Raw genomic sequence first — 25,931 nt, 5'->3', positions numbered from 1 at the left:
TATAGACATGTGGCACTTTCAGGGAGCTGCTGGGACATGTTTAGTGATGGGCATTAAAAAAAAAAAAAAAGAAAAGAGGCTGCTCCATGGTGAGCTCAGGGAGTTCACATGGGGACGGGAGCATCTCACTCTGCAGAGCTACAAATTTGAAGTTAGGCTGCTCCTCACAGCCAGCACGTGGAGCCTTCCCAGAGATCAGCCACAATATCTGAGACCCTGAGCACTGACCATGGGCAAAGCCAAGCCAGGGGTTTGCAAACAAGCACTGAAGTGGTTTGATACTAAAAAGGCATCACTGTGCTTTAAACATGGGAGGAATGTGTCTGCTGATTAAGCATCAAAGCCAATGCCCATGATTGCCCAGCTGCTAACAAACCCAGGGGTCACTGATTCACTGTCTCCTCCTTTGGGCTCGATCTTGCTGCATCCCTCACAGACAGATGTTGCCCTGCCAGCAAGCCAGGCTTGTGCCATGTTACAATCTAAACTAAACAAAGCCTTGAAGTGACAGGGATTACATGTCCCCACAACAGGCCTGTGTGATGGACTAGGACAAATGCCCTGGGTTTGCTGCTGTATTTGTCATACCAGTGCCTCCAGTTACTAAAATGTAAATTCACAGGGAACAACTTTATTGTGTAGGCTTGCTTGGTAGAAGACTTGATTCAGCAAAATATGAGCACATTTCCATGCTTATTACTCAGACAGTGACTATTAAAGTTGCCGGTTGTTGGTAAAGACAAGGTAATTATTAAAAGAAAGTATGCATTAAAACAAACATAGATGTTCCACTAATCAAGGGCATGCTTATGTCAACAAAGCAATTCAAAGCAGTCTCTCCAAACTGTACAAAGCTCCAGGAAAACCTGCCATACTTGAAGCAAGCCATAAAACCTGGGTCTCAGGCCTTATCAAACCTAGGAAGGTGGTATTTTAAAACTATTTCAGCTGCTACAGATGTGGAAGAGTGCTCAGCTCTATCAAGTCACACAGATGTCTCTGAAAACCCTCCCAGGTACACTCATGCAGTCCTGAATGCCTTGGCTCTAAATGCCACAAACTGCTAAATCTCCCTTTCAGAAGTGAAACAGGTACTTGAAGGTCTGGGTTTGGGGAAGATAAAGTGGAGCTAAGATGCTCCCGGATTTATTTGTTTTTTCTCTAAACAGTCTTTTGTTCTCCTTTGGACTCTCTAAGGCTAAGACCCTCTCTCTCGTGGTCTTTAAATATTTTTTTAAAAAGAGTTTTTAAAGGAAATGCTAAACACAAACTTGTCTGTTCAACCCATCTAATCCAGTGACAGTGAATCCTTCAGGGCATCTTTAAAATCAGTGCCACTCATTGCAGATGCCAGCCCAGACCTCTGTCTGATTTAGCATTTTTGCCAAACATTTGTCATCACTGGTGGTAATGCCCCTATTGCTTATATTTAATAATGAACAAATGTTCACAGAGGCATCCTGTCAAATCCTCATTATTCTGAATTATCTTCATGGGGTTTGCTATTGCATCCCTAAGCTGCAAGCCTGTAATGCAATACAGCACAGTTTGGGTGAGCTGACCAGCTTCTTGAGTCATGTAGTACAATCTGATGTCTTAGAGAATAAATATTCCTCAAATTCATAACTTTTATATGGCAAATTAAGTTTCCAGTAAAAAGACATAGAGCAGAAAGGATGAAACTTTATAAGGAGTTCAGAGTTAACTAAGCCTTCTTGGGACAGTTACCTGCTGGGTAACTCATCCTATTATAGGCCTTCATCCCTTTTCTCCTTCAAGATCCTGCATGGTCTCCCGCAAAGGTCAGAAATACACCCTCCGTTGTAGGAGTCTGAAGAGCCTTGAGTTCACATGGATATTATTAAATGTATGCTTAAATACTGTGTTGGATCAAAGCCTCTGTAGCTGTTTGGTTTCAAGGTTGAAATGAGTGGATCTTACGGCTGCAGATAGGTGTGACAGGAGGATTGATGTGGACTCAGGGCAGTGCATCTGCTCATGTTATCTTTAACTGTGAGGACTGAGAAGTTCTCTGCAAGGTCTATTAGTGTTTTATCCCAATGGCAGTGTCACACTCTTTCCTAGGCCCTCTCTTGTCCCACCTAATGCCGTCCTTCTGCAGCAGGTACTTGGCACTCTACTGACATACTCCGTAAATGCTAGGTTCTCCCTCTCTGACCTTCCAGGGTTTTCCTCTCCTTTTCCTGACATGTAAGTTCTTGCAGCTGGGATGGGAAGATTAGGCAGGTATGGTGGACAAACAGATCAGATCCTTACTTAAATCAGGCCCAAACTCAACCCTTCTGTACTGCTATGTAAACTGAGTATGTTTCTGTCAACTCTGCTTCTAGGCAATGCCCAGAGGTAGAAGAAAGAGATCTGAAAGACTGTTAGAAGGGGCCATTTCACAACATTTCCTGACCAGCCCTCAAGCACCAGAGTTGCCTTAAAAAAAAAGAGCTTACAATCATAGAATGGTAGAATCATTTAGGTTGGAAAAGACCTTTAAGATCATTGAGCCCAACTGTAAACTTAACACTGCCAAGTCCCACAAATCATGTCCCTAAGCGCCACTCTGCAGCTCTTTTAAATACCTCCAGGGATGGTGACTCATCCTCTTCCCTGGACAGCCCGTTCCAATGCTTGATAACCCTTTCAATTAAGAATTTTTTCCTAATGCAGCCAAAATGATGCCAACTTCTAAACAGAACCACCTAAATCTTTAAATGTATCTGAATTTTGGTAGTGGAGTAACTTCTCCCATCCTTACAGCACAAGATGAATGCTGATACAGGTTGTGAAGTTGTCAGACAACTATGTATTTACATTTTTAATTCAAAGTTCTCTGCATGAACAAGATCACAGTAAACTCTGTATCTCTCTAGTATTTGCAACCCAATAAGCAGGATTTAAGATATGTGTGCTTGTAATCATAGATTCACCAGTATGTGGGATAACTGGAGTAATTATGCCAGGCACAAATAGTTTTTTCATGCTTTATCAAGAGCATATAGGAGCACAAAAGAGCATTTCATCATTTTTGTTCCATGGTGAAACTTATCAGCATTAGTAGTAACTTCATACAGAGCAACCAAGATGCAGATAAGACTTGTTTCCCAGGGAAACTAGACAAAATACTTGATCTTTCCTACTATCCAGTTCTATCATAACAACACAACCCTTCCTTCCTTCCTTCCTTCCTCCTCCCTCCCTCTGCCCTGTACTGTCGTCCCTCCCCAAACCTTGTGAAGTTGAAAGATCAAACAGTTTTAATCTGTTCCCACAGAGAAAATAATCTAGGCACAAAACTGACAAGCGACAAAAAGTTAAACAAAGGAGGCAAGTGGAGAAAAAAGTTCCATTTAAGTGAATGACCATTTGACCGGGAGCAGGACCTGCAGAGCCGAGTCCTCAAGCAAACCACACTTACTCGTGGGAGCCGCAGTTTTGACATTAGTGTAAGTACTCCAATAAAGAAGTGCACAAGATCAGTACCTGGGTGCCCTCCCTCCGTTTCTACACTGAGATTTGCAGAAGTCCACAGTTAGACAACTAAATCCTACTAAAACCTGATGGCAATTGAGTATTAATGGTCTTAAGCTGTTTTGAAAAGATGAGCCTCCAATCCATTTCTAGCAAGTAAAGAAAGTATGAGTTTTCAACAGGAAGTATCAAATATAAAAAGGACATGAGCTAACCAATGAGTGTAACTTATTTGGCACAATACACTAAAACTTATCTATTAAAATATTATTAAATGATGACAGCATCAGTTATAATTAAATCTTGGTATGCCAAGCGGCTGCCACACCAAATTGTCTGTCCACAAAGTGGAGGTTTTCTGCTTTTTTTAAAACAAAGAGACTCTTAAGTAGTTCAGACCTGACATATAGGTTTCATTTAAAAAAAAAAAAAATTTGAAAGGAAAAAAATAAAGATTAAAAGGGAAATAAACCATCATGAGTAGGAATGGTTTTATCATTTGTCTTTCAAAGGACAGAATCTTGAAGTTCTCAGCTGCTAAACTAAAACTCTTGGGAAAATTAAGCCATTCTGCTTATTACAAATGAAATCTCTCTGAGACCCTGTATGTAGCTGTATCTATGTGTGGAAGTCTTTTCTCGGAAGGAACAAAGCAATCTTGCATATCTCACATAGCAAAAGGAAGGCAGACATTTATGATGAACATCTTCTGCATGCAATTAAGAGCCTGATGTGGCCGTGCAGGCACAGGCTGTGCAGGGGCTGCTCATCTGTGCTAAGGCTAGAAGCCAGCCCACTACTTGCCAGCCATTTTTATGTGCTTGCTCTCTGTTGGCCATTCTCCCTTCACACAGTGTTTGATGAGCTACTGGGACAAATAAAGCCCTATTGACAAAAGTCTCTCAGGTAATTAATTGAATCCCAACAAGTTTCATCAAAGTCAGTGCCTGATCATGGGACAGTGGATTTGTATGTGCACAGACAGGTTTCAGTGCAAGCCAAGCACTCAGCACGGCGGTGTTTGCCTCCTCCAGCAACACGCACACCTCAAAACCCACTGCTGTGGTACTGTTGCCTGCCTGGCAGGGTGCAGGCAGGGCGCAGGCAGAGTGCAGGCAGAGTTGTGCAGGCTGCAGGCAGCTGCAGGAATTGCAGAGGGGAGGAGGCATGGAGAGCACCCACCCCCTGGCTCATTAACGGTCCTTATGTTGGCTAATTACACCTCATGGCACAGGGCAATGGATGAAGTTACACCATGGCTGGCCACAGGGATCTCCTGGCTCCTAAAGACAGGGGACATCTCAGCCTTGCCGAGGTTTTATTTCACCTAGACTGAATTTAGAATCAGGCAGATTATTTTATTTTTCTAGTGTGAATGTGCCTTTGTTACAAGAAAGTTGGATGTGATTTTTATTACTGGACTAGATCTTGCCTTGATTTATATAATCAGTGAAATCCCATTGACGTCAATGGAGTTGCCTGGCTATAAGTAAGGGCAGACTTTGGCCCTGGTGTTCATGTCATCTGTGGTAATAAAAGGAATGTCCTAATTCTCTTAAAGAGTAATCGGAGACCAAGTGCACAATTACTTTAACAAGTGTTTCCACTGCTTCTTTACTTCAAATTCACATGAACTTTTTTATTGTTTTCAACCCTTTATTAATTTCCTTGAACTAACTTAGTCGTCATTGTTGTAGAAGATAAATGTAATTACATGGATTTCACAGATCCATTAGATTATGGGAAGCCTAAGAGAAATATTCCTATGTCACTTTTATTTTTACTGACGATCTTCCAAGATCATCTTCATGATGTGACTTGTATCATACTAGTCTGGTACAGTTTTTCCAATAGCTCAAAAGTTGCTCAAGAAAAATATTCAGTTTGGAAATGTGTCTTCTTTGAAAGTACCAGTCATTTTAAGTCATAAGACTATGATACATTCAAACTGTGAATAACATTTTTCTTGGCTTGATGAACATCTCTTTTTTTGGGCCATCCAACAATGAATGGCTAGGGCTCTGTGGGGAGGCAGTTGCCAAAGGAAGTATATTTGTATCTTCCAGAAGATGTTACATCAGAGATAATGGTGAAGTAGTTCATTTCACAGAACTGAGCAAACTCCCTGGTGCATTGGATATTCCAATGGTTTCTCAGAAAGATCTTACTGTAAATGCAGACAAAACCTCTGCCTAGAGCAACTGCCAGTGTGTAAGGAAAAGATAATGTAACATGCAAGATTTATGACCAGGCAGATACTGCCTTTGAAATACAGCCTCAGCTATTACATACTTTGATACTGTAAAATAACTTGTTTTTGTAAATTATAGAAGCTAAAAATTCCTAATCTATTCACAGAAGAGGCAGTTAATCCGGTATTTCCAGGCTCTGCTTATCTGTGTACCAAAGTACAGTTCTAGAAGGGAAAGACCACTTCACAGACTCAAGTGGAGATGCAGATCTCCCACTCTGGATTCCACTTTTATGTTCATATTGGTAATAGTCTGTGCTTCGTCATGGTTATGCTACTTAATTGGACTTAGTATCTGAAGGCCACTTTACAATCCTTGGACTACAATGTCTTTTCATCAAAAAGCAATTTGTTCTGGATTTGAGCTAGTCCCTTCAAGAAGAAAATGCTGTGGCTCTGCAGAGGTTGCTGCTCCTCCTGTCAGACTAACTCAAGCAGCACCCTACCAACTCCATCTCCCCCTGTGTTGTGGCTCAGGACAACTTGCTGGCCACATGACTCCAGAAATATTTGGTTAATACATCACTGTCTAGAGACAGAGTAAACGAGAAACAGTAGCTTCAGTAGTACAAAACAGTATTTCTAAAATGTAAGATTACAGTTCTTGTTAAATATAACTTAGGAAAATAGCCAGCTGCACATTACTTCATAGCCTCACAGTCTCTCATGTCTGCCTCTGCCCTAGCTCACTCTTCAGATCAGCTGTGCTCATCTGCTTTCTAGGAAGTGATACATTTTCAAATACAGTTATGTAAAACTGAACATTTCAAATACATGACCTGTATTTGCCTCTCTCAAATAAATACATCTGTTCAACAGTATGCTTGGGGACAAAAAATGGAGTCAGCTATGAAAAGGCAAAGCAGAAAGGAACCAGAATCAACTTACATGGCTTTCAAGCACAAAATGCCTGCTTCCCAAAAGCATCTAAAAACTAGCCATCAAATTCAGGTGCCTTTCAACTCTGCAATTCTTAATGGAGTCACCTTGGTGCAAATGACACGTTTGGTGAACTGCAACAGCAGCATGACAAGATGAAGCACCTTACCTGCTACCTTGACCTGGGTGGGTCTGCAGGCTCTGCATGGCAGTACTTGGAACTCCTCCGCCTGGTACATGGAGTAGTCAGTGCTCGCAACCACCAGCCTGTCTCCAGGTTTCCATGAGCTCACGTCATCCGCCAGATTCAGGACTGTGCTGTTCACGTTAGTGTCAATGGTTACCGTAAGCTTTGGTTTCACTGAAAAGCCAAAATGGAAGGGTGGAGAATTCAGTTAATCTTATCAGAAAATGCTTGCTTTTCTTTTTTTTTTTTTTTTTTTTTTTGCCTGGAATGCCACCAAAAATTATGATTTCCTCATGCAACAAAAAATAGTTAATTCTTTCAAACATGCTTTTTACTGGCTTTGGCTTGGAAAGTTAACAAATAAGAAAGTGTTTTCCTTTAGTTGCAGGCAGGTGGAATTTCCACTAAACCCAGGACTAAATTTAAATGTAGCTCTTAGTGGCTCGTTTTCACCACACCCACTTAGCAGCAGCACTTGTGGGTGCTGGGCACTGTTATTTACAGCAGCCAAGTGGTCTTTAACTTAATGACTGTTTTTTCCAGCAAAACAACAGTCTTCCACCCTTCTTTTCCCGCCAGTTGAGCGTTGAAGAATCCTAATGACCTGTCTAATGACCACGTTAGGGACAGCGGTGTTGGAATTAATAACTACAAAATAAAGGATTACTTTCAAAACCTGTTGTCTTCACACATTCTGATTGACTAATCCTACCTCATCCCAAAATGCTTTAGCAAAAGACAAGATATTTACAGGAAGGGACTTGCCAAGTATTTGCCATAGCCTTGCTGGGTTTTTGAGACACCACCCTGTTGCCTCCGTTAGTGCTCAGGAATTTTTCTTCAGATAAATCTTCAGCCATTTTATCTGTGTTCATGTCAATAACCCAGCCAAAGTTTTAGCTTGGGAAACTACTCAAGTTGTTCTTACACCGAGCAAGAGCCAGTCATCGGAAGACAGTATTTCTGCTTTTCCCTGGTCAGGCTTTCAAACATGGGGCACGTACCAGATCTGCCACACAGGAACCGTACTCTGTAGTTCTGGCAGCCCTCGCCCGTCTGGTCCTTGCCATGGCACAGAAACCTGTAATCGTGGCCACTCTTGTAGAAAACCTCAGTGGTTAAATTAGCTCCATCAAGCGTCATTGCCTGTAATGAGAATAGAAATATAAAACATTGATGCCAACAGAAGAGGCTTTTGCTTTGTTTTGGGTGATGCACAACAGTTGTATAACAAAACGCTGTGACTGTTATGTGTGCTATCCAGCCGGCCCTCCAGCTGGTGCTCAAACACAGCTATTTCATCCACGAGCTGCATAGATTATTGCTAGGTGCATGCCTTTCTCCTGTATCTATATTAAGACTGTGTGCTTTTTTGGGAGGAGTATTCTGAGCTTCACTAACATCTGCCTCGATGCCCTAGATTTTCTCTTGCCATTGGTTTGAGGGCAGATGAAAACACTGAACACAGATGCTTGCACACAAATGAACTCATGGTTTCAAGCCTCTTAACTGCACTCATTTCATTGCTTGTGGCTAGGCTATGTCTGAACCTTGGAGAAGAAAGAGGTAGGGGTCTTATTTCTTCATTGCATGGATCAGTCTCTCTAAGAAAAAACCAAAGCTGCTCCAATACCCATTGCTCCACAAGGAACAAGAAGAGGTGGACATTTCTCACATACAAGTACCAGCCTGTAGAGCTGCCTTGAGAAAAAAGGCTGTATCATGCCAAGCAGCTGTTGTAGCCTCTCCTGTGTTCCTGCTGGAGCAATGTCACCTCTTAGGGTCATGTTAAATTTCACAGTCCAGCTCTATAGCTTGCAGCTCTCTTGACCGTTACACAAAAATGTGATGCATTGCATTGGGCAATCCAAATATCATGTGCATTTTAACAAGGTACCAGGAGATAAGCCATCTTTCAATGAAGGGTCTGATCCTGATTCTCTCACCATGCAGACCTTCTTTATTAATGCATACACCCTCCTGCCATGTATAGGATTAGCACTGTCAGCTGAAGGAATGTGCCTCTGGCTATGCCGCGCTTCTGTTATTATCATCATATCTTCAATTTTCCTGTATGTAGTATAGCTGGAGCAGGCCAGCTGCTATAAATCAGCGTAACTTTATGAAAGCAATGAGCAACACCAGATTACACTACCTGAGGATTTGCCCTAAGATCTGCAGGATAAACTGAAAAGTGTTGTCTTGCTTTTAATATACATGGAACAAAAAGTAGCTCATTTAACAGAAGAGAAAAAAAGGTTTGTTTCTTGAACAGAAGAATATCTTTCTTATTTCTTTTTTAATACGCATGCTAGAAGGGGCATTGTATCATAACAAACATCTGACCCCTGTTTTGAACTAAGTTGTCACTTCTAATATATGTATAAGGAAGCAGAAATTAATGTGGATTTGCTAAGACCTGGCAGAAAATTATAGGGCAGCTTTTTCCTTTCTGTGCAAGAGGAGATTCTTTATAACATCTAGCCCTGGAAACTTTCTCTCATACTGTCAGCATTCCCGTTTACTTCAATAGTCACATTCTTGTGAATAAGGACAACTCTACTGGTTCAGAGTATGCAGGAACCTTAGGTTCAGCCTCCCACAGATATGAAGTATTTTATTGTGTTTTGCTAGGCAATGCTTCTGCTATAGTTGTTTTACCAGGTAGACATATAAAGTATATGGTGAACATATGCAAAAAAACCTTGGGTTTTGCCTTTTTTCTTTTTTTGTCCTTAAAGAGGCTTTTGCAGTCTCAGAAAAGGTATATGATTTCTCCTCAGCATGCTGGCTTGATGGCATAATTATGATGTTTGCCCCAAACAGAATTCAGATTTCTTTCCACAGAGAAAAAACAATTGACTCCAAGAAATGGCTGCCAGCTCACTGATATTTCTGACAACCTGCTACAGCTGGTAGCTTTACCATCTCATTACATTTCGTGATTAATTTTTTAGGTAGAGTCCATTCCAGGATCATTTAAAACCTGAAATTTTCATGTGTTTTTTCCTTTTAATCTTCCAGTAGGGAACCACATATTTCATCATAGCATCTGTGCTGTCCATGACCCCATCTGTACTCCTTTTCATGCCAGAAGCCAGAATTTACTGAGAGGAGCTCAATTCTATAAACTTTTGTCTCAGAATGATACAGGCCTGAATACCGGATCTTGTTGGTTATGTATTAGAGCAGTAAAATAATTAGTGTCTTTTATTCAGAAACAAGAATTACTGACAAGCACAATTATTTTGAGTTCAGTGCCAGTCCAAAGAGGACTTGCCCCTCTAAAGCGAGCGGTGAGCTAGCCTACCTGGATGTCAATGGGTTGCCTACAGATTTTATCAGGATGAGCAGCTTTGAAGTCAGAAAGCTTCTCCATGTCCTTAGATCTTGCTTTATCAGGCTTCTCAAACCACTCTGTCCATTCTACATCTGGAGACAAGTGCAAACAAGAAAAGTCATTTGAAAGTCAAGCTTAATGAATGCAACAAAAATGCATGAAGCATAATATGATCTCAGATATCATTCACAAGTTTCTTCACTGATGATCTGATTCCTGCCTCTTCCTGCCAGTCTGTCAGCCGCTTTTAATGATGCTGTGAAGTGTAACCAGCCAAGGGAGAGCTGAGTTATTAAAAGCTACATAATTGGAGTATGCAGTATGAGCATTATTAATAGGTATGGATTTTGGATCTGTGTCCTCCTTAGCTGCCTTTTCTGATCTTCAGATCAAGTTACAACCAGTTACTGTATGTTGTCTGAAACATGGACATGATGACTATGCAGTCAAAAGAAGTAAGAGGTTGTGTGTGATCTCTTAGATCATAAGAGATGGAATTCCATACCCAGTGCAGTAAAGGAAAAAGGATCCCAGTTATTCAGAGAGTCCTGCAGACAATTGGGGAAAGAATCTGTGCGTGTTCTTTACTTGGGTTAGTGGTGACGTAAATAGCAGCCAGCAAGTCCACTCTTCTCAAATGGAAAAGTATTGCAATAAAAAGGATGATTCACCCTATTTGTCAACTGCCTACCATGGAGTTAAATGTCAGACAGACCTCTTACCTTGAACCCACTCACTAGTGGAAGAGATGTTAAAATGTTCTCCATTCTCAGCTTTGAATAGTTTGAATACTTTAGCCACAGCTGACCCTTTGTGACCTGTAAAAAACAAACATCAGTTAAATCACTGAATGTAGTCGATAAAAGTCAGAACTGAAAAGGTAATGGCCCACGTGTGTGTTTGCATATTTTGGCTACATGATCCAGAATTAGCCCTGCACAGCTTCCAAAAAAAAAAAAATTGTAGTGATTTGGAATGAGGCTTCAGACACTTTTATAACAGCTTGGACAATCAGAAGGAAAAATCTTCAAATATCAAGCGAGGATAAAAAACCCCAATGATTTGTAATATATTGCTCTTTTTATTTGATGTCATAGCAAGCCATGTTGTTAGCTGCTCTTGAAAATGTCACGAAAAGACACAGACTCAAAAGTCTTCACTTTGCAAGAAAATGGTTTTGCAGGAGTATCTGAGGCTACCAATACAGGATACACTGATTAAAATTTCAGCTGTTGTGAACTGGGTTTGCTCCATAGCTTTGTATCTAAGAGAGGCAGTGTCTGAGCTCAACAGAGTTACATGGATTTACACTGGTGCAGGATGTCATCTTTTAGCTCAGGGTTTGGATAACCTAGGTTATACCCCACTTAGCTGCTTCAGCTGCATTAATGGGAAGAAGCAATTTATACAGAGAGCATTCAATTAAATCTGTCTAACCATCAATTGCTCACTGCTTCGATGTAATGCAGTGTCAAGTGAAAACACCATTGACCAAATTAATCTCAGCCATAACTCCAATAACTTCCAGAGATAATGTCTAGCCAGCATTTTGTGTGTGAATTACCTTGATATTCAATATGGTCTTCAACAGAAGAGGAGGGATTTCCTTTAACAGTAATAAAACTCCATGGGTGCCTGGAAAATGAAAATGACAAATGAACAAGTTATGTCACGTATGAGATACTTATTTTTTATAGCCCAATGTTCTTTCATTTCTCAGGGGCACTGCATTCAAAACAGTCTGATTAGTGTGACAGGCAGCTTAGTTAAAATTAAAAATATCTTAACACTCTATATTTCTTCAGTAAATATATCAAAAGAGAAGGAAGTTTGAAGACAAATCCCCACTTAATACACTCCTATAACAAGGGTGTTTCACTTTTAAATGAGTGTTTAAAGAGGCTTGTGTGTGACAGACCCAATGGACACTGGTAACTCCTCAGAGACCCTGAAAATCCTTCTTTTGTGTGTGTGCGCATGTACACTAAAGAATATGAAAAGAAACCACTTCTGCTTAAATAAATTTAGCTCATGCTGAAACCTTGTATACCACAATTGTCTTTGGAATGACCTATGAGAATTTCTAATAGACAGACTGGCTGGCAAAGGATGATAAAAAACACCTAGTCTCTGCATATCTAGTTTCCTTATTTTGAACATTGAACAGGGATAAAGGTTTATGAGTCTGAATTGTCTGTTCAAATCTGATCCCATGTCAGAAGTAAGTTCATTACTGCCTGATGGTTATTGGTTGAGTAAGTTCATTAGCTATCAGCAACACTGGAAAATGACCACATGGATGAGTAAGCAGTGGAGACAGAGACTAAAGTGCCTCCCAACCTTGGAGGTGAATCCTATTAGTAGGGGTCAGGAGGGAGTTTTATTTTCGAAATAGGAGTAGTTCAGGCATATCTGCTCTTAATGACTAACAGAATAAAAAATATGTCTTTAGGGTGGTAGGGAGAGTGTCACCCCTACCCTGAATTTAGCAAACAGTCCCATAGATTAAATCATGTCTCTATAGGTATAAATACCCAGTGATTTCAATTGCATCAAGATTCACCCTTGAGTCTTGCAGGTCACCTTACATTTACCATCTGCTGGTATAAGTGAAGTTATAAACCACTCCGGGACTTCAGAAGAAAATATATACAGACATTGACAGATAGCCACTAAAACACGCACAAATCATGGCTGGCGTTGAGCTGGGCTTTACTGGTATTCGCAGCTTTGGGGGCTTCAGGAGCAGGTTCCGGGTGAGCAGTGGTGCACCCCATGCTGTGCCGAGGCCCCCCACACACACCGAACACAGCTCCTCAAGAGGAGGCATTCCCAGCGGCGTGTCCTCGGCCCCAGCACAGGACAGGCTCAGCGGAAGCTGCCAGCACAACTGCCTCAGGAGCCTGCCAGCGAGCCAGATGCTCCTGCTGGAAAACTTGCCTGTGCGCCAACTGCCGAAGGCACTGCTGGGCTGTGATCTCCATCCAGGGAGAGAAGGGGGATGGGGGCAGGAAGGACACTTTATCACTCAGCAGGCAAGACAGATTTTTTATTATTATTATTATTATTATTATTATTATTATGTTTTTTTGGTCACCAAATTTGAAACAAATGACAAAAAAGATGATGGCCCAAAAATAATCTCAGAAATAACCTGAAGAATAAGAAGCTGTCTAGTTCTGCAAATCAAGGTTTGGCCCCATTTCATAATGTTAAAATACTTGTTTCTCCCAGTTATTTTATCACTAAAAATAGTTTTAGTTATTCAACCCTGACACATAAGGACACATGCAATCTGTGTGGGCTATATGAAATGAAGGGACCAGTAAATCCAGAGCCAAACCAGTGATGTTTGGGTGGGATTCCAAAGAGAACAACTATGTCATCAAGTGCAGAAAGGCTTTCTTTTAATTTATTAGTAGAAGAAAAAAAAAAGCTCACGCTTAAGGAGTAAACTCATTTTTCATAAGAACAACAATAGAAGAATGCAAGATTTTTCTTTCATTCCTAATGTTCTGGACTCTGCAAACAGGCAACTGAAAGAGATGCCAGGAGCACAGAAACATTTTTGGATAAATCAGCACTGCTCATCAGCTCTGCTACAGCAAGGGGGAGTTGCACAGCTTTACAATCTGGTTGAATATGGAGCAACTGGAGATAGACAAGAATTTGTCCATGTAACCCCCGCCACCACCCCATTCAGAAAACAACCCAGTCTATGGCTGAATAGCCTGACTCAAGTGGCACCTCACAAAATGTGAAAATAGAAATTTCCTAAGCCAAATTACTGCCTGGGGCTTACACTGTTATTGTCTCAGTGATGCCCATGGTCAGCCCCAGCTGTCACAGGGAGCTGAGATCTGACAACCAGGATTCACCAGGTGCTGGGCAGTGAGCGATGACAGCACATACAGGGGCATGTTAGAGAGAAAAATCCATCCACTCTCCTCTGTCAGAGCCTTCCTTTGCCATACAGGTTAAAGTATGTACGTGTGTGTGTAATTTTCCTCATCCTGAACTTTTTTTTTAAGGTCTTCCAAAAAATTCCAAAAAGCACCTGTCAGGTATATACATACTTATTCATAGTTATAGATGTGTTGGAAACATAAACCAATATGTCTAAATCTTGTTATATTAAATTGAAGTGGAAGTTCAATTTACATAAGGAGAAGAGCTTGGATACATCTGACAAAGCTGTCTGTGTTCCACTCTGCCATCTAACTGCCTTTGTAAATCTGGTCCCAGCTGCCATCCAGACAATGTTTTTTGGAAAGTTGATGAACTTAAACGCTGAGAACACACCTAAAAATAGTGTTTTAAATAATGCACCAAGATGCAGGTATTTTTTCCACATTCCGGTATGCTGGTGGGAGACAATATTGACCAACTGCTACCACATTATTGTACCCACAATATCCCTATTATTTACATGAGGAAATATTGTGGTATTTCAGATAACAGCATGGCAAGGATTAGCTTTCTGACTGCAACCAATAGTCATGTGAAAAGTCACACTTCCATGGATGAATTTCTATGGTATTTCCATTATAAGCATTTACAGCAAAGAAGTGAGAAACTAGCATTAAAGCACCACAGCAGCCTAAAAACATCAAGTGCAATTTACTTTTATAAACATATGCAAAACCCATCAATTTCTTCCTGTTGCACAACTGGGAAAAAAAGTATAATGTTCAGAAATCTTTCTCTGTTTCCCTAATTTCAGTCTTTGAAAAGAAACCCAGCATGTTACTGGGCTTTAATATGGGGTCTGGGTATTTGAGAGCAAGCACTGCACTGATGGAGATAGCCTGGGTTTGGAGACTATTTCTGCAGCCTTGGCTGATTCTTTGAAATGCATTATCTGGTGCACAGGAGTCCCTGTAATATTTGACACAACCTTTTCATCAGCCACCCTAAATTTTACTCCACCTCCGTGTGCCCAGCTGACACATGTCTGTTCCCACAGACCGCTGTATTGAATCACTTCTCCCTGCAAGGCAGACTTTATTTTTTGTTTGTGTTCTGCAGTGACCCTCTTAGTGCCTCTTAAAAAAAAAGCCTATGTAAATTCAGATAAACACAAAAAATATAATAGCTACAGTTGGGTAAATAGCAAATGTTCTCAACAGTGTGTGTGCCAACACAGACACCGTATTGGCCACAGAAGTGTTTACAGTCCACAGCATAAATTCATGCTTGTTAAATTTCTCTGCTGCACAAGTCCCCGCATATGTATTGGTCAAGCTGAAGAATATGCTGTATGTATGTCTATATGTATTTAGCTAGGGCTACACAGCTATTATTCCATCCTCCTTAATGGTCAGCCCATCCAATTCACTGTGTGTGTGTAGATATGCTCTTAAATCTTTGGGGGATGGCTTGAAAATACATTGGAATAAGTAACTTGTGGGAACAATATCTTGGAAAAACATCTTTTTTAATGCAAATCATATGCTATTCCTCAATCTGCTAATAAAAATACCCAATATAGACACTGAGTGCATCTTAAAGTATCTAATTAACTGCTAAAACTTCACACTGAGAAGTTTCCCTCTTTTTTTTTTTTTTTCCCATGTGAAAGAACTTTGTGCCTTTGAGAGCGGAATTATTTGGACATCTCAGGAGCATAATAAAGCCTCTGTGCTGGAAGAACTGGCAGGACTGGCACATACCTAAACCCAAGGTGGAGGAAATGCTTGCTGCCCAGTTTGGTCATTGCTTTCCTGGCCGAGTCATCCAAGTTTCTAGATCCTTCATCATTCACTGCAACCGACAGGATCATGCCATTTGCAACTTTGCCCAAATACTGGGCAAGACGTATGCTTTCCTCTTTTGCTCTGTAGGTATCAAACCTAAAGTGATAAAAACACCCGAAAACATTTACTTCAGTGAGCATCGCAGCTTTATGTACTGAAAAGCAAGTGCTATAAAGAAATAACTCTTTTGTATTGTTTACAGTAGTGATACTATCCAGTTGCAAAAGCACTTGTCTAACAGGATATACAAGGGGTTTCTGCTAACCTGAACTGATTAAACTCTAGTTGACAGAATAGCAAGGTAGTAGCACTACTCACTCTTTGGTTTTGGAGATTACTGATCTAGAAAGAACTGTATATACATGCAATAACACCCATTTGAACAAGATGCTAAAATGAGTGTTTCTGAGCTTGCTGAGATGCTGTCCCCAACCTGTACTCAAAGATCGTCACATCTAGACTGCTGAAAAGTCACTCACCGATCTGAATGGACAACTGCCCCCGTCTTTGGGTCAATAACATGGACAATGACACCCCGATGGCCCCAGCTCCTTTCAAAGTAATATCCACCTTCTTCCATGCCACCAGGATGAAGAGTCTTGTTTAAGAAAGTCCAGGACAGCTTTTTCTTTCCGTGGATCTCAAGAATGCCACCTTTACTTACTCCAAGATACTTCTGCCCAAAGTAGGGATTTGGCTGGCTGCTGTCATCCGCTCTGCAGCAGGAAGGAAGAAAAGGAACCAGTTTTGGGTTTGTATCTGACAGTCAAGGAGCCTCTCTCCTTGTTCTGCTACAGCCCAAGGAGAGAAGTGTCATGATTTGCAATACATTTCTTTGAACTACTCTAAGAATCATCAACTGCCCACATTGTAGAGAAAATAAATTATTTGAAATAATACTAGCAACAACTGAAGACCAGCAGCAATCTGGAATGCAGATTACACATGTTATATCCATTATATCCAAGCCAGAGGAGGTTTGAAGCCCAGACTGAATGACACATTTGTGTTTTTGAATTCTGGAGGAAGTTAGGACCCTAACCAGGAGCTAGGAGGTCTAGTCGTTGTTAAATATGAGTTTGGCATCCTTGAAATTCTAAGAGATCCTGTAGTGAGCTGCAAGACTTAAATGTATTATCCTTTGGCTCACCACTTTCATGCAGAAAGAAAGGATGCCTGGGGAGAAGAATTTTTCATAATAAAAGAACTCCTTGGGTTTTCAAGCTGGAAAATCAGCTTGAGTGGTGGCAAGGTGCATGCTAATTTTCTGGCATGACCAAATACCCCAGTGTTCATCTCCCAGTAGGATTTGAAAACCAGAACCAAAACTGCAATTTTTTAAAGGCCATTTAAACTGTTTAAAAAGCTACTGAACTTTCCACAGAGCAATGATGATAAGTACATCTGAGAAAATGTAATTCTAAGGAACTTTTTTGTTCCCTGTTGTGTAAGAGAGATCTTAGAAAGTTCTAAGACATTATTTTATCATGCATACATACCGTCCATATAAGATGATAACCACATTGCTTTGGTAGGGGCACATCTCACTGCCAATATGCAGCTCTCCATCATTTTCAATGAGTATATGTCTAGTACGCAAAATGATAGGCTGCACATCATCTTTAATGACCAGTTTTCCTAAGTAGAAAAGGTTATGACATTTGCTTTAACACACATCAGAGGTTGTGATACCATTGTGCTAAATCCAGTGCAGGGCTCTCATCTCAATTTTTGAAAAATTCTGCCCGTCCTCCCCAAAACAGCTCTCGATACAATTCCTAAAGACATTACATGTTTTTTAATCAGTCCAATTCTTGAAGAATGCAATTAAGATTTGCATGGAAGAGGACTCATTCAAAACTGAGACAGAAATTCAGAGTTAAGATGAATAATAGCTATTCATGCTAGCAGTGACCAGTAACACTATGACTCTGTCCTTAGAGACAAAGAGGCACATACGTATCTGCCCTGTCCTGAGACCCTGAGAACACAACTATTGCAATATGATGTTATCGGGACAACGATTTAGTAAAAGAAATGTTTTTGAAGCAAATCAAAGAAGTCGAACTAATGAGTATACTGAGCTACTTTTGTAAATTCTCCAGACAGGACAGCAAATAGATTGAATATAATGGCTAAAGAGCAGATAGCATCTCAGCTGCCACCCACACTCGTGCTGAATTGAAACTCTGTTTGTCCAGTAGCCACCAACTTCTCAGCAAGAAGCAGGAAGCTCTCCCAGCATGAGACAGAGTGATTTAAACAGCCGTAGGGGAAAGCACACTTCACCCAATCTTGCCACTAGCACTTTTTACCTCTGTCAGTGATGTGGATAGAGTGGACAGTCGCAGAAGAAGAGAGAAGGAGCTTCCTGCCGTTACGGATTTCAATGCGGTTTTCTTCATTGTGACCTGGGTTCCAGTCTTCTAACTCAGGATCCTTATCAGGACATGCAACAGCTGCTTCTGCTGGGTAGAGATGGAGAGTGAAGACAATTACTGTTTGTTTGGTGCACGACAGAAAGCTCCATATCAGGGCATCTTTACATTATCATTCTTAGTACCCCCCTTTGCTGACTCCCTGGAACACAGCAATACCTCAGTGCAGTAGAGTACATGTGGCTCATGACCAAAAGAAAACAAACAACAGCTTAAGCTGTATGGTTTTCCATTTTCTGGAAGCATGGGAAAACCCGCTACCCAATGTAAAGGAGCCTTGCGAGGGATGCAGTTTCCAGAAAACTACTGAGAAGAGGCTGTAACTGAGCCCTTCCTGCAGTGACATTCAGCTCTGTCCATACCATCCGGACACAAAGCCTTTCACAAGACCAGGGAAGATGTTGATGAAAGGATAAAACAACTACTACCTTTAAAAGTGCCCCCAAAATACCTGTGAGGTTTGAAAAGCTTTGTTTAATGTAAAGATGTTAAAATATGTTTGCATACTGTGTTTTCACTGGAAATGGAAAGTGAAAGTGCTCGAACTAACATGAGAACACCAAGCACCAAGGAATTACCAGTCCAGCCAGTAACAGAGAGCAACAGGAATCTCACAAGAGAGGGACTCAGTTTGTGAGCTTTTCCAGGCAGAAGCCATAAGGATTCATTTGCTTTGAGTTCACACATCACCAGTCTCCACACACAAATTTGATTATGGACTGCCATGACGTGTCAGTCTAAACAGATCTCATACCAAATCCAAGAGTCTCATGTTGTAAGTATTTACTTAAGATAAAAATTTCCCTGATACAATCTCACTCGATATGTGAGCCTCACATCTTACTCTCATCAACAAAACTGTGAATGCGAGAGTCCCATGTGTGAGGCATATTTTCTGAGGGTAGAAACCTTTCTAATCCTAGGAAGCTGAGGTCAGTGGAAGTTGAACAATGAGCCCTTTGCTATCAGAAAGGGTTGGGAGGTCTCACCAGCTCTCCAATTTTTATCCTTTAAAACACTATAGGAAAACTACAGGATCCACAAATCAATGGTAACAGACATAGGATAAACACCTTGACTTCAGCAGGGTTATGTCTCTGGCACTTAGCAAAGTTGGGTGGTTTTTGCCCCACAGATACTAATGCATTCAGTTAATGGAAAGGACAACAACGTGAATCCATGCAAGGAAACATGTCCCCATGCTGGTGTAGTCAACAGAGAGCTGTTGTGCACTGACACTGTGAAACTTGAAGGGTAATTCCACAGCAACAGAAACAAAACCTGTCCATCTGCATTCAGTTTTCTCTTCCTCCACCAGTTTCATGTCTTAAGAAAGCAATAGAATTGGATCAGTCACTGCCTTTATGTCTCCAGAGACCCATTAAATACCAGCTATTCAAGGTAAGCAACGAACATTTCATGTGGGCAACATATGCCTGGCTCTCTGCAAACTTTTTCCATATACGTGAAGTGACCAAATCAGAGAGGGCTAATAATCTACCAGGTAGCAAGTCAAATACTGATAAACATCCAGGACCTGATTTGATACCACTTGTGCCAGCTGGAAGTGTATCGGTAATGTCAGAAGCACTTTTTCCAATTTACAGTAATTGAGGAAAATAAGAAGGAGTTTCTGGATTTCTACCAGAAGACACACAGAATTACTAAGAGTTGAAAAAGATAAATATTTCAGGCAGGAAATTGGACTTGCATTGGAAATAGATGTTCAAATATAACTGTAATACACACTGGCAACAAATTAAAAAAAAATGAGCTGTTATTCCCATAGGAATAAGGATAATAGGAAAATTTGCTCATGATGAGAAGCTAAATAAAACCTAAAGAATTGATTCAAATGTAGAGGTATAATTTATTAACTAGATTAAGGGGACAGGATAAAAGCTTGTTCATTTTTCCATTTACTTGGCTATGCTAATGTCCAAAAGAGCTTCATGCAGTCTCAAAAGATGGCTTGTGCCCTCATTATTTAGAAACAGAGAGGTAGACAGTGAAGTCTAAGGGGAAATCAAGAGGAATTTATACTGATGTTTGGGACAACAATCAGCAAAAGCCAACACAATCTCAAACAAGGACCCAAATTCCCAATTCCATTAACCAATTCATCCCAGAGAGCAGGAGCCGTGCGCGTCACCTGCATCCACTGCGCCAAGGACACCAGAAGGCTGAGCATCTTCTGCCAGCTCATCCAGGTACCTTGATGGCATGATTATTGCTCTCATTGTAATTTTTTAAATAAGAGTGCAACTTCTACCCAGCACAAGGAATTAACTGAATGTTTTGCTTCTTGACCAAAAGGGCCTGAGCACAGCAATGAAAGGTTGCTTCATGCAGCTGCAGCGTTGGGGGCAAGACACATGGTATCTTTGTTTTAAACAGATACAAAGCCCCAAATTAGCTGTATTTAGAATATGTATATGGAGCTTCCCTTTTCCCTAACTGCTTAGGAAAAGGGCTACTTGGAAGAGACAAAACCAAAGGGGGAGATACGTCCCACCCCAGAGCTTTTTGCTGTCCATATCTGGGCTCAGGCAATGCAGCAAAATGCTCGACTTCACCTCCCACAGCCACAGCTATTAGGACCTGAGGTTTCTTTTGTTATTTCTTTGTGGCAGTTTCTTGGATTTGGGCTTGTTTTAAGAATGAGTGGCAGAGTCTGAGGGAGTCCTGAGGGTACTTTCACCTGCTCAGAAATTTCAGTCTTTGCCATTCCAGCTGCCCTCGATCAGGAGTATTGGCACATCAGAAAACTGCTTTTCTCCTGAGTTTTCTCACTCTGTCCTTGACTCTTATATGAAGCAGAGTGAAAAGCTGATCAATCTAAACCAGCAATGTCTTTATTAAAAATAGTGTTACAAACCATGCTCTTTTTCCCATTGCAGGAAAACTTACCTGTACTTACAGAAGAGATTACAAACAGAAGAAAAATGAAATTTTCAGCCAGAAACGAGGAGGTAGGTAGAGCCATTCTTCAGGATTTTCAATTCTCTGGATGGATACCTGTGAAGAAAGAATATCAAGCAAATGTCACTTTTTTTTTTTTTTCCCCCCCAGCTCATGCAAAAACCATTCACAGCACAAAAAAGGTTATATACAGCTTTATGCCAGGCAACTTCCATTCCCATTCAGCTCTATGGCTGAGAACACTTTCATGCCGCTTCAGGATCAGACTGAACAGAGCAAGAAACCATGGGCAGCTCCTTACCCTTTGTTTGGTTTAGGATAAACCCACTTGGAAATCCAAATAGACACTCAGAAAGCAACCTCCAGATGTAGCCAAAATGCCTTAGGAATGCAGTATAAACACAGCCAGTGTCAAGACTCTCTAGGGCTGCATATTCACATGTGCAAAAAAGTAATGAAACACAACAGAGAAAGCGTTTGCAGAGTGACAAATTTTCACGAAGTAAGCCTTCAGTGGCACCTCTCTCCCCCGTACTACCCACACATTTTTAGCAATGGTGTTTTGTGCACCCCCAAGATAAACCATACACTCACACTTCCAATCTGAAGCATGCAGTTTCTTAGATTTCAGATCCAAGAAAACACTGTCTATTTAATACACCAGCCCAGAATTTTCTTGCAAAAGCAAAAGCTGCTTTTGAAACCAGTCTACCTAATGTTTTCATTTCTTTAGTAGCCAACCCCCAGCAAAAACAAACAAGCAGTGTCATGAAAGTCAAAGTTAGAATTAATGTGATTCTCTCCAGTCTCCAGTGATTGATTTTGCAGCTCTGCCCCATGCTCATGACAATTTATTGACATGTATATTCACACTGAAGCAAGGACACCCACTTCTGTATTCATAAGGCACTGTTTAAAATTCACATGTAGTCCTTGGAGCCATTAGGTTTTATCATGTAAGCCAGTATCTGAGGAATATTGAAGAAATTTATTTGTAGCTGTCATGTCACATCACAATGATGAAATAGGATAAATGTATGCATCGCATAGCTTAGACACAAAAAAAGCAACTGAAAAAAACTCCAGGGTGCCCCAATTTCTTTAGGGCAAAAAGCACATGTTACTTTTCATGTCACTTGTTAATATAAACCAAACAAAAAAACATGAGAAAAAGATATGCAAGAAGCCAGGATTTAGTCTGGAGCAAATTTTACAGTGTATGTATGCAAAACACATGTCTCTACTTTTCATAAAGGTGATAGCTTGAAGTACAAGTATACGTTCAAACTACATGTAATCCAATGATTGTATTAAAAATAGCATTAGAACCAGATTTGCCAGGAAATATTCCAGCAGGAAAATGTTTGCTTGTTTTGGTATAGTGTATTTGACAGCTGTGAGCTCTGGAAACAGCATAGACTCAGGGCTTGGTACAGTCTATCAGGTGCTGAAATGCTGTTACAGAACAGTAGAAAAGAGGAATGCACTTAGTAATGCTATAACTTTGAATGATATACATTATCAGAGAGCAATACTGTCGCCATGGAATTTGCGCCAGAACCAAGCTGCCTGTGTCTGACATTTTAACAGCATTAACCATCAATGTGTGATAAGCCAGGGCTCTTTTAAAGGAACATTATTAGAGGTATGCCCAAAGTACAGCAGTCACCATTAAAATGTCAAGATATATTAGTGATTATTACACAGCCTAATCTGCAAGCCTAATCACTAGATTCTGCTTTAATGATAATGGAAAAACTAAACAAGTGGTAATACCACAGGATGGTCATTGCAGATAAACAGTGTTTCTTATAGCATGGACACAGCTGTGTGTTACTGTTGCACAAAGCCAGATTCTAACTGGTAAGGTACTGGTCATAAAATACATTCAGATGATATAAGAGTTCTCAGAAACAAAAAGAAGCGACTGATTTTTTGACAGTGATGGCATGCATTTGCTCTCCTGTTGCTTCTTGGGTAGCAAAGAAATGTCTTTGTTCTGACCCATTAAAAACTCAGAGGAGCATCTCTGCTCCATCCAGTTCATGATCTTGTTTCTTACAGTAACCTGTAACAAACTGGTAGGAAATTGGTTTAAGAAATTTCACAGTCTTTGCTTTCTTTAGAGCCAAGAACTGTACAGTATTCACCATCAGGCTGTGCAAAATGGCTTCTGGTATTACATCCCCAGTTGCTCACTGGGGACTGCTTCCCTGATTACATCCATCTTCAACAGCAAAGATCACAACAAGCAATCACACTGGAAAGTCATGGCATCTCTGGAGTCACCAGCTGTATGCCAGGCTCCAATGTTTTTGTAGTGTCTGATGGGCCAAAGAATATCCTGCTTATTTTGTGACTGAGGTAGGGCGTTTGATTCTGCTCGCAGCAAGCCCGAGTTCATTGCAGTGTTAGTATTAACTGGCACTCGAGTTGGAAAGGCTGAGAGTCAAGAGGGCCAAGAGGATCCGACTCCTCTGATTCAGCTCTGACTAACACGCTGCTGGAAAAATGCTGCTCGGAGGATAATCTCAGGAATTTTCCTTCAAAGGCTCTCAGTTAAGCATCTTTCCCAAATATTAGACACAAACAGCCACATGTTTGATTTTACTGTTAAATATAAGAGCAGGAAGAGATAGCGACTCTTTTCATTAATGTCTCCTGCTGGAGGGGACAGGGGAGCGGTTATCTCCTGCCAGCCAGCCGTTTCGTTAGCTCAGCGCTCAGAGCCGCGTGGGGATACAGCAATACACTACATTTCACTTGAACAGGCGCCACGTGGCTGACTTCAGCTCTGATGTAACCAGCAATGTCAACGAATCTCCCTGCAGAATCAGGCCCTTTGAGAGCATAAAGGCCATACAAGTGTCCTCCTAAGTCTATCATCTCCAACATTTCTCAAATACCATCTGTGACTCCTCTCCTGGGTGAGAAAAGCTTTTTCATCCAGCCATTAAAAGCTGCCTGGCAATGGCAAGTGGGACTCATATCCCTGGATCTGGCAAGGCAGACTTTCTGAAATGATTCCCAGCTGCTGGATCTTTCCAAAAAAGTGAACAATAGCAGCAGATAATGCTAAAAGTAGATGCAGGAAACCATTAGTCCTCAGCTGGCTGCTACTGCAGGTGTCAGCAGCGATACTGTACTAGAAAGTGCACTACATAGACAGGAATCCCTATTCACTGCCCTCCCTGCGGTTTTAATGCTGGAGGCAACACAAAGCAGACAATCCTGAAAGCAAAACAGCAAAGAAATGCTCTGAGGAAGCTGGACTGTCACAGGCATCATGGTGGGGTCACACGGACACCCCAAATCCCAGTGGCAGAGCAGAGCTCTCCTGGAAGGCACAGCCCGCCATGCAGAAACACACACCAGGCTCCGACCTTGACTTGCCACCTTGCATGACTGGGCCAACCACCTAAGCCTGGCACCAAAATTTTTAAAATGTTACTTCTGATATTGGGTGCTTTTTAAGACTGGCTTGAAACACCTTGGAGGATGCACCTTCAGCATCTGCTGAAGATGAGGCTCTTTTCTGCTATGTCAAGCAGGGCATAATGGGGGCATTAACCATCCATTACAAAGATGGCAAGGATGGGAGAAAATCAGCAGCTATCCTATCTCCCCTGAAAAAGGTGTCAAACCTGATTGCTACTACTGCTGCTACAGCCCAGCCAGAGAGACCACAGACCTGTGCAGGGGCAAGGCCAGGATCCAGAGCCATCCCCGGAGAATAACAGGAAAAGCTCACATGGAAAAGGCGCCTTTTAGCCTGATGGAAAGTGAACTCTCAGCAGACACTAATTTACACTGGTACTTAAGATGACCTGTGAGTAAAATCTGTGTTCCCCAGGGACCATCTCTGCAAGGTGAGATGCTCCAGGAGACCCTGAGGGGTGACAGGGCCATGATGCACCCCTTCTGCTCAAGGTAGCCAAACCTGGACCCTCCCACTGCCACAGCTGATGCTGCGGTTTTAGTTGTGTCATGGCTAGATCTGAAGCCTTGCTGTATGTTTCCTCATTCATAAGCAAAGAAGCCAACATCGATTTGGAAGCTGATTCCTGAGAGAAGGAGGAACTGTTTAATTAGCCCTCTGCTACCTTCTTGCTGACATTGCATGGCAGTGACTGCCCTCACCCCACTGAGGGAATTTTGCATTTTAGCCCCAGCTGGGAAGATGGATTTGAGGAGCAGATTTGTCTTTCTGACCCAAGGACATGCCAGTTCTTGCTACAGTGACATTCCTGTGCAGGGGGAGACTTCGCACACCCAGCCACAGCACAGCTGAAGCCTTCAGACAGCCTTACAAATAAACAAATGCATTTCTAGGGTCACTAATGAAAATGCTTTCCCAGTCCCAGAGCATGACAGCAGCGTAGCTGCCTCTGCTCTTCATCTTGATCTTGTGCTTGCCATTCAGTCATTCGCTGCTCTATTTTACTAGCAAGTAGAGGAGGATTAAACTCAGCAACAGACTTCACTTCTCAATGAAATCCATACTGGAGTCAAAAGCAGCACTCTGACTTTTTTCCCAATGAACCCTGGTTTCTTATATATTTATCTAATAACTTTTCATACAAGGAAGGAGGTTCTGCTCACGTATTCCATATATAAACATTACTGCAAGTTCCTTGATTCCTGATGTTCATAAAAACAAATTCTGAATGAGGAG

At 41.3% G+C, this 25,931-nt stretch overlaps 1 protein-coding gene across 5 annotated transcripts in view; it reads right to left on the bottom strand.

Moving 5' to 3' along the window:
- Positions 1-25,931, bottom strand: part of CEMIP (cell migration inducing hyaluronidase 1) — a 114,259-nt gene that overhangs the window by 34,992 nt on the left and 53,336 nt on the right. For 4 of the 5 annotated variants that reach the window (XM_074837206.1, XM_074837202.1, XM_074837204.1 and 1 more), the window contains exons 2-11: positions 21,245-21,352; positions 18,212-18,364; positions 17,396-17,534; positions 16,376-16,612; positions 15,813-15,992; positions 11,705-11,775; positions 10,863-10,958; positions 10,111-10,232; positions 7,805-7,946; positions 6,783-6,974 (exon numbers count right to left, since the gene is read on the bottom strand). In XM_074837206.1, the coding sequence (XP_074693307.1) occupies positions 6,783-6,974; positions 7,805-7,946; positions 10,111-10,232; positions 10,863-10,958; positions 11,705-11,775; positions 15,813-15,992; positions 16,376-16,612; positions 17,396-17,534; positions 18,212-18,364; positions 21,245-21,320 (1,408 nt within the window). In that variant the 5' untranslated portion in view covers positions 21,321-21,352. The remainder of the gene's footprint in view (positions 1-6,782; positions 6,975-7,804; positions 7,947-10,110; positions 10,233-10,862; positions 10,959-11,704; positions 11,776-15,812; positions 15,993-16,375; positions 16,613-17,395; positions 17,535-18,211; positions 18,365-21,244; positions 21,353-25,931) is intronic. The other variant, XM_074837205.1, reaches the window with a different exon arrangement.

The sequence above is a fragment of the Strix aluco genome, chromosome 12 (assembly GCF_031877795.1).
Source record: "Strix aluco isolate bStrAlu1 chromosome 12, bStrAlu1.hap1, whole genome shotgun sequence".
In the NCBI taxonomy this organism is placed as follows: Eukaryota; Metazoa; Chordata; class Aves; order Strigiformes; family Strigidae; genus Strix; species Strix aluco.
Note: the sequence above shows the minus strand (reverse complement) of the source record. Positions and strands in the feature narration are given on the sequence as shown.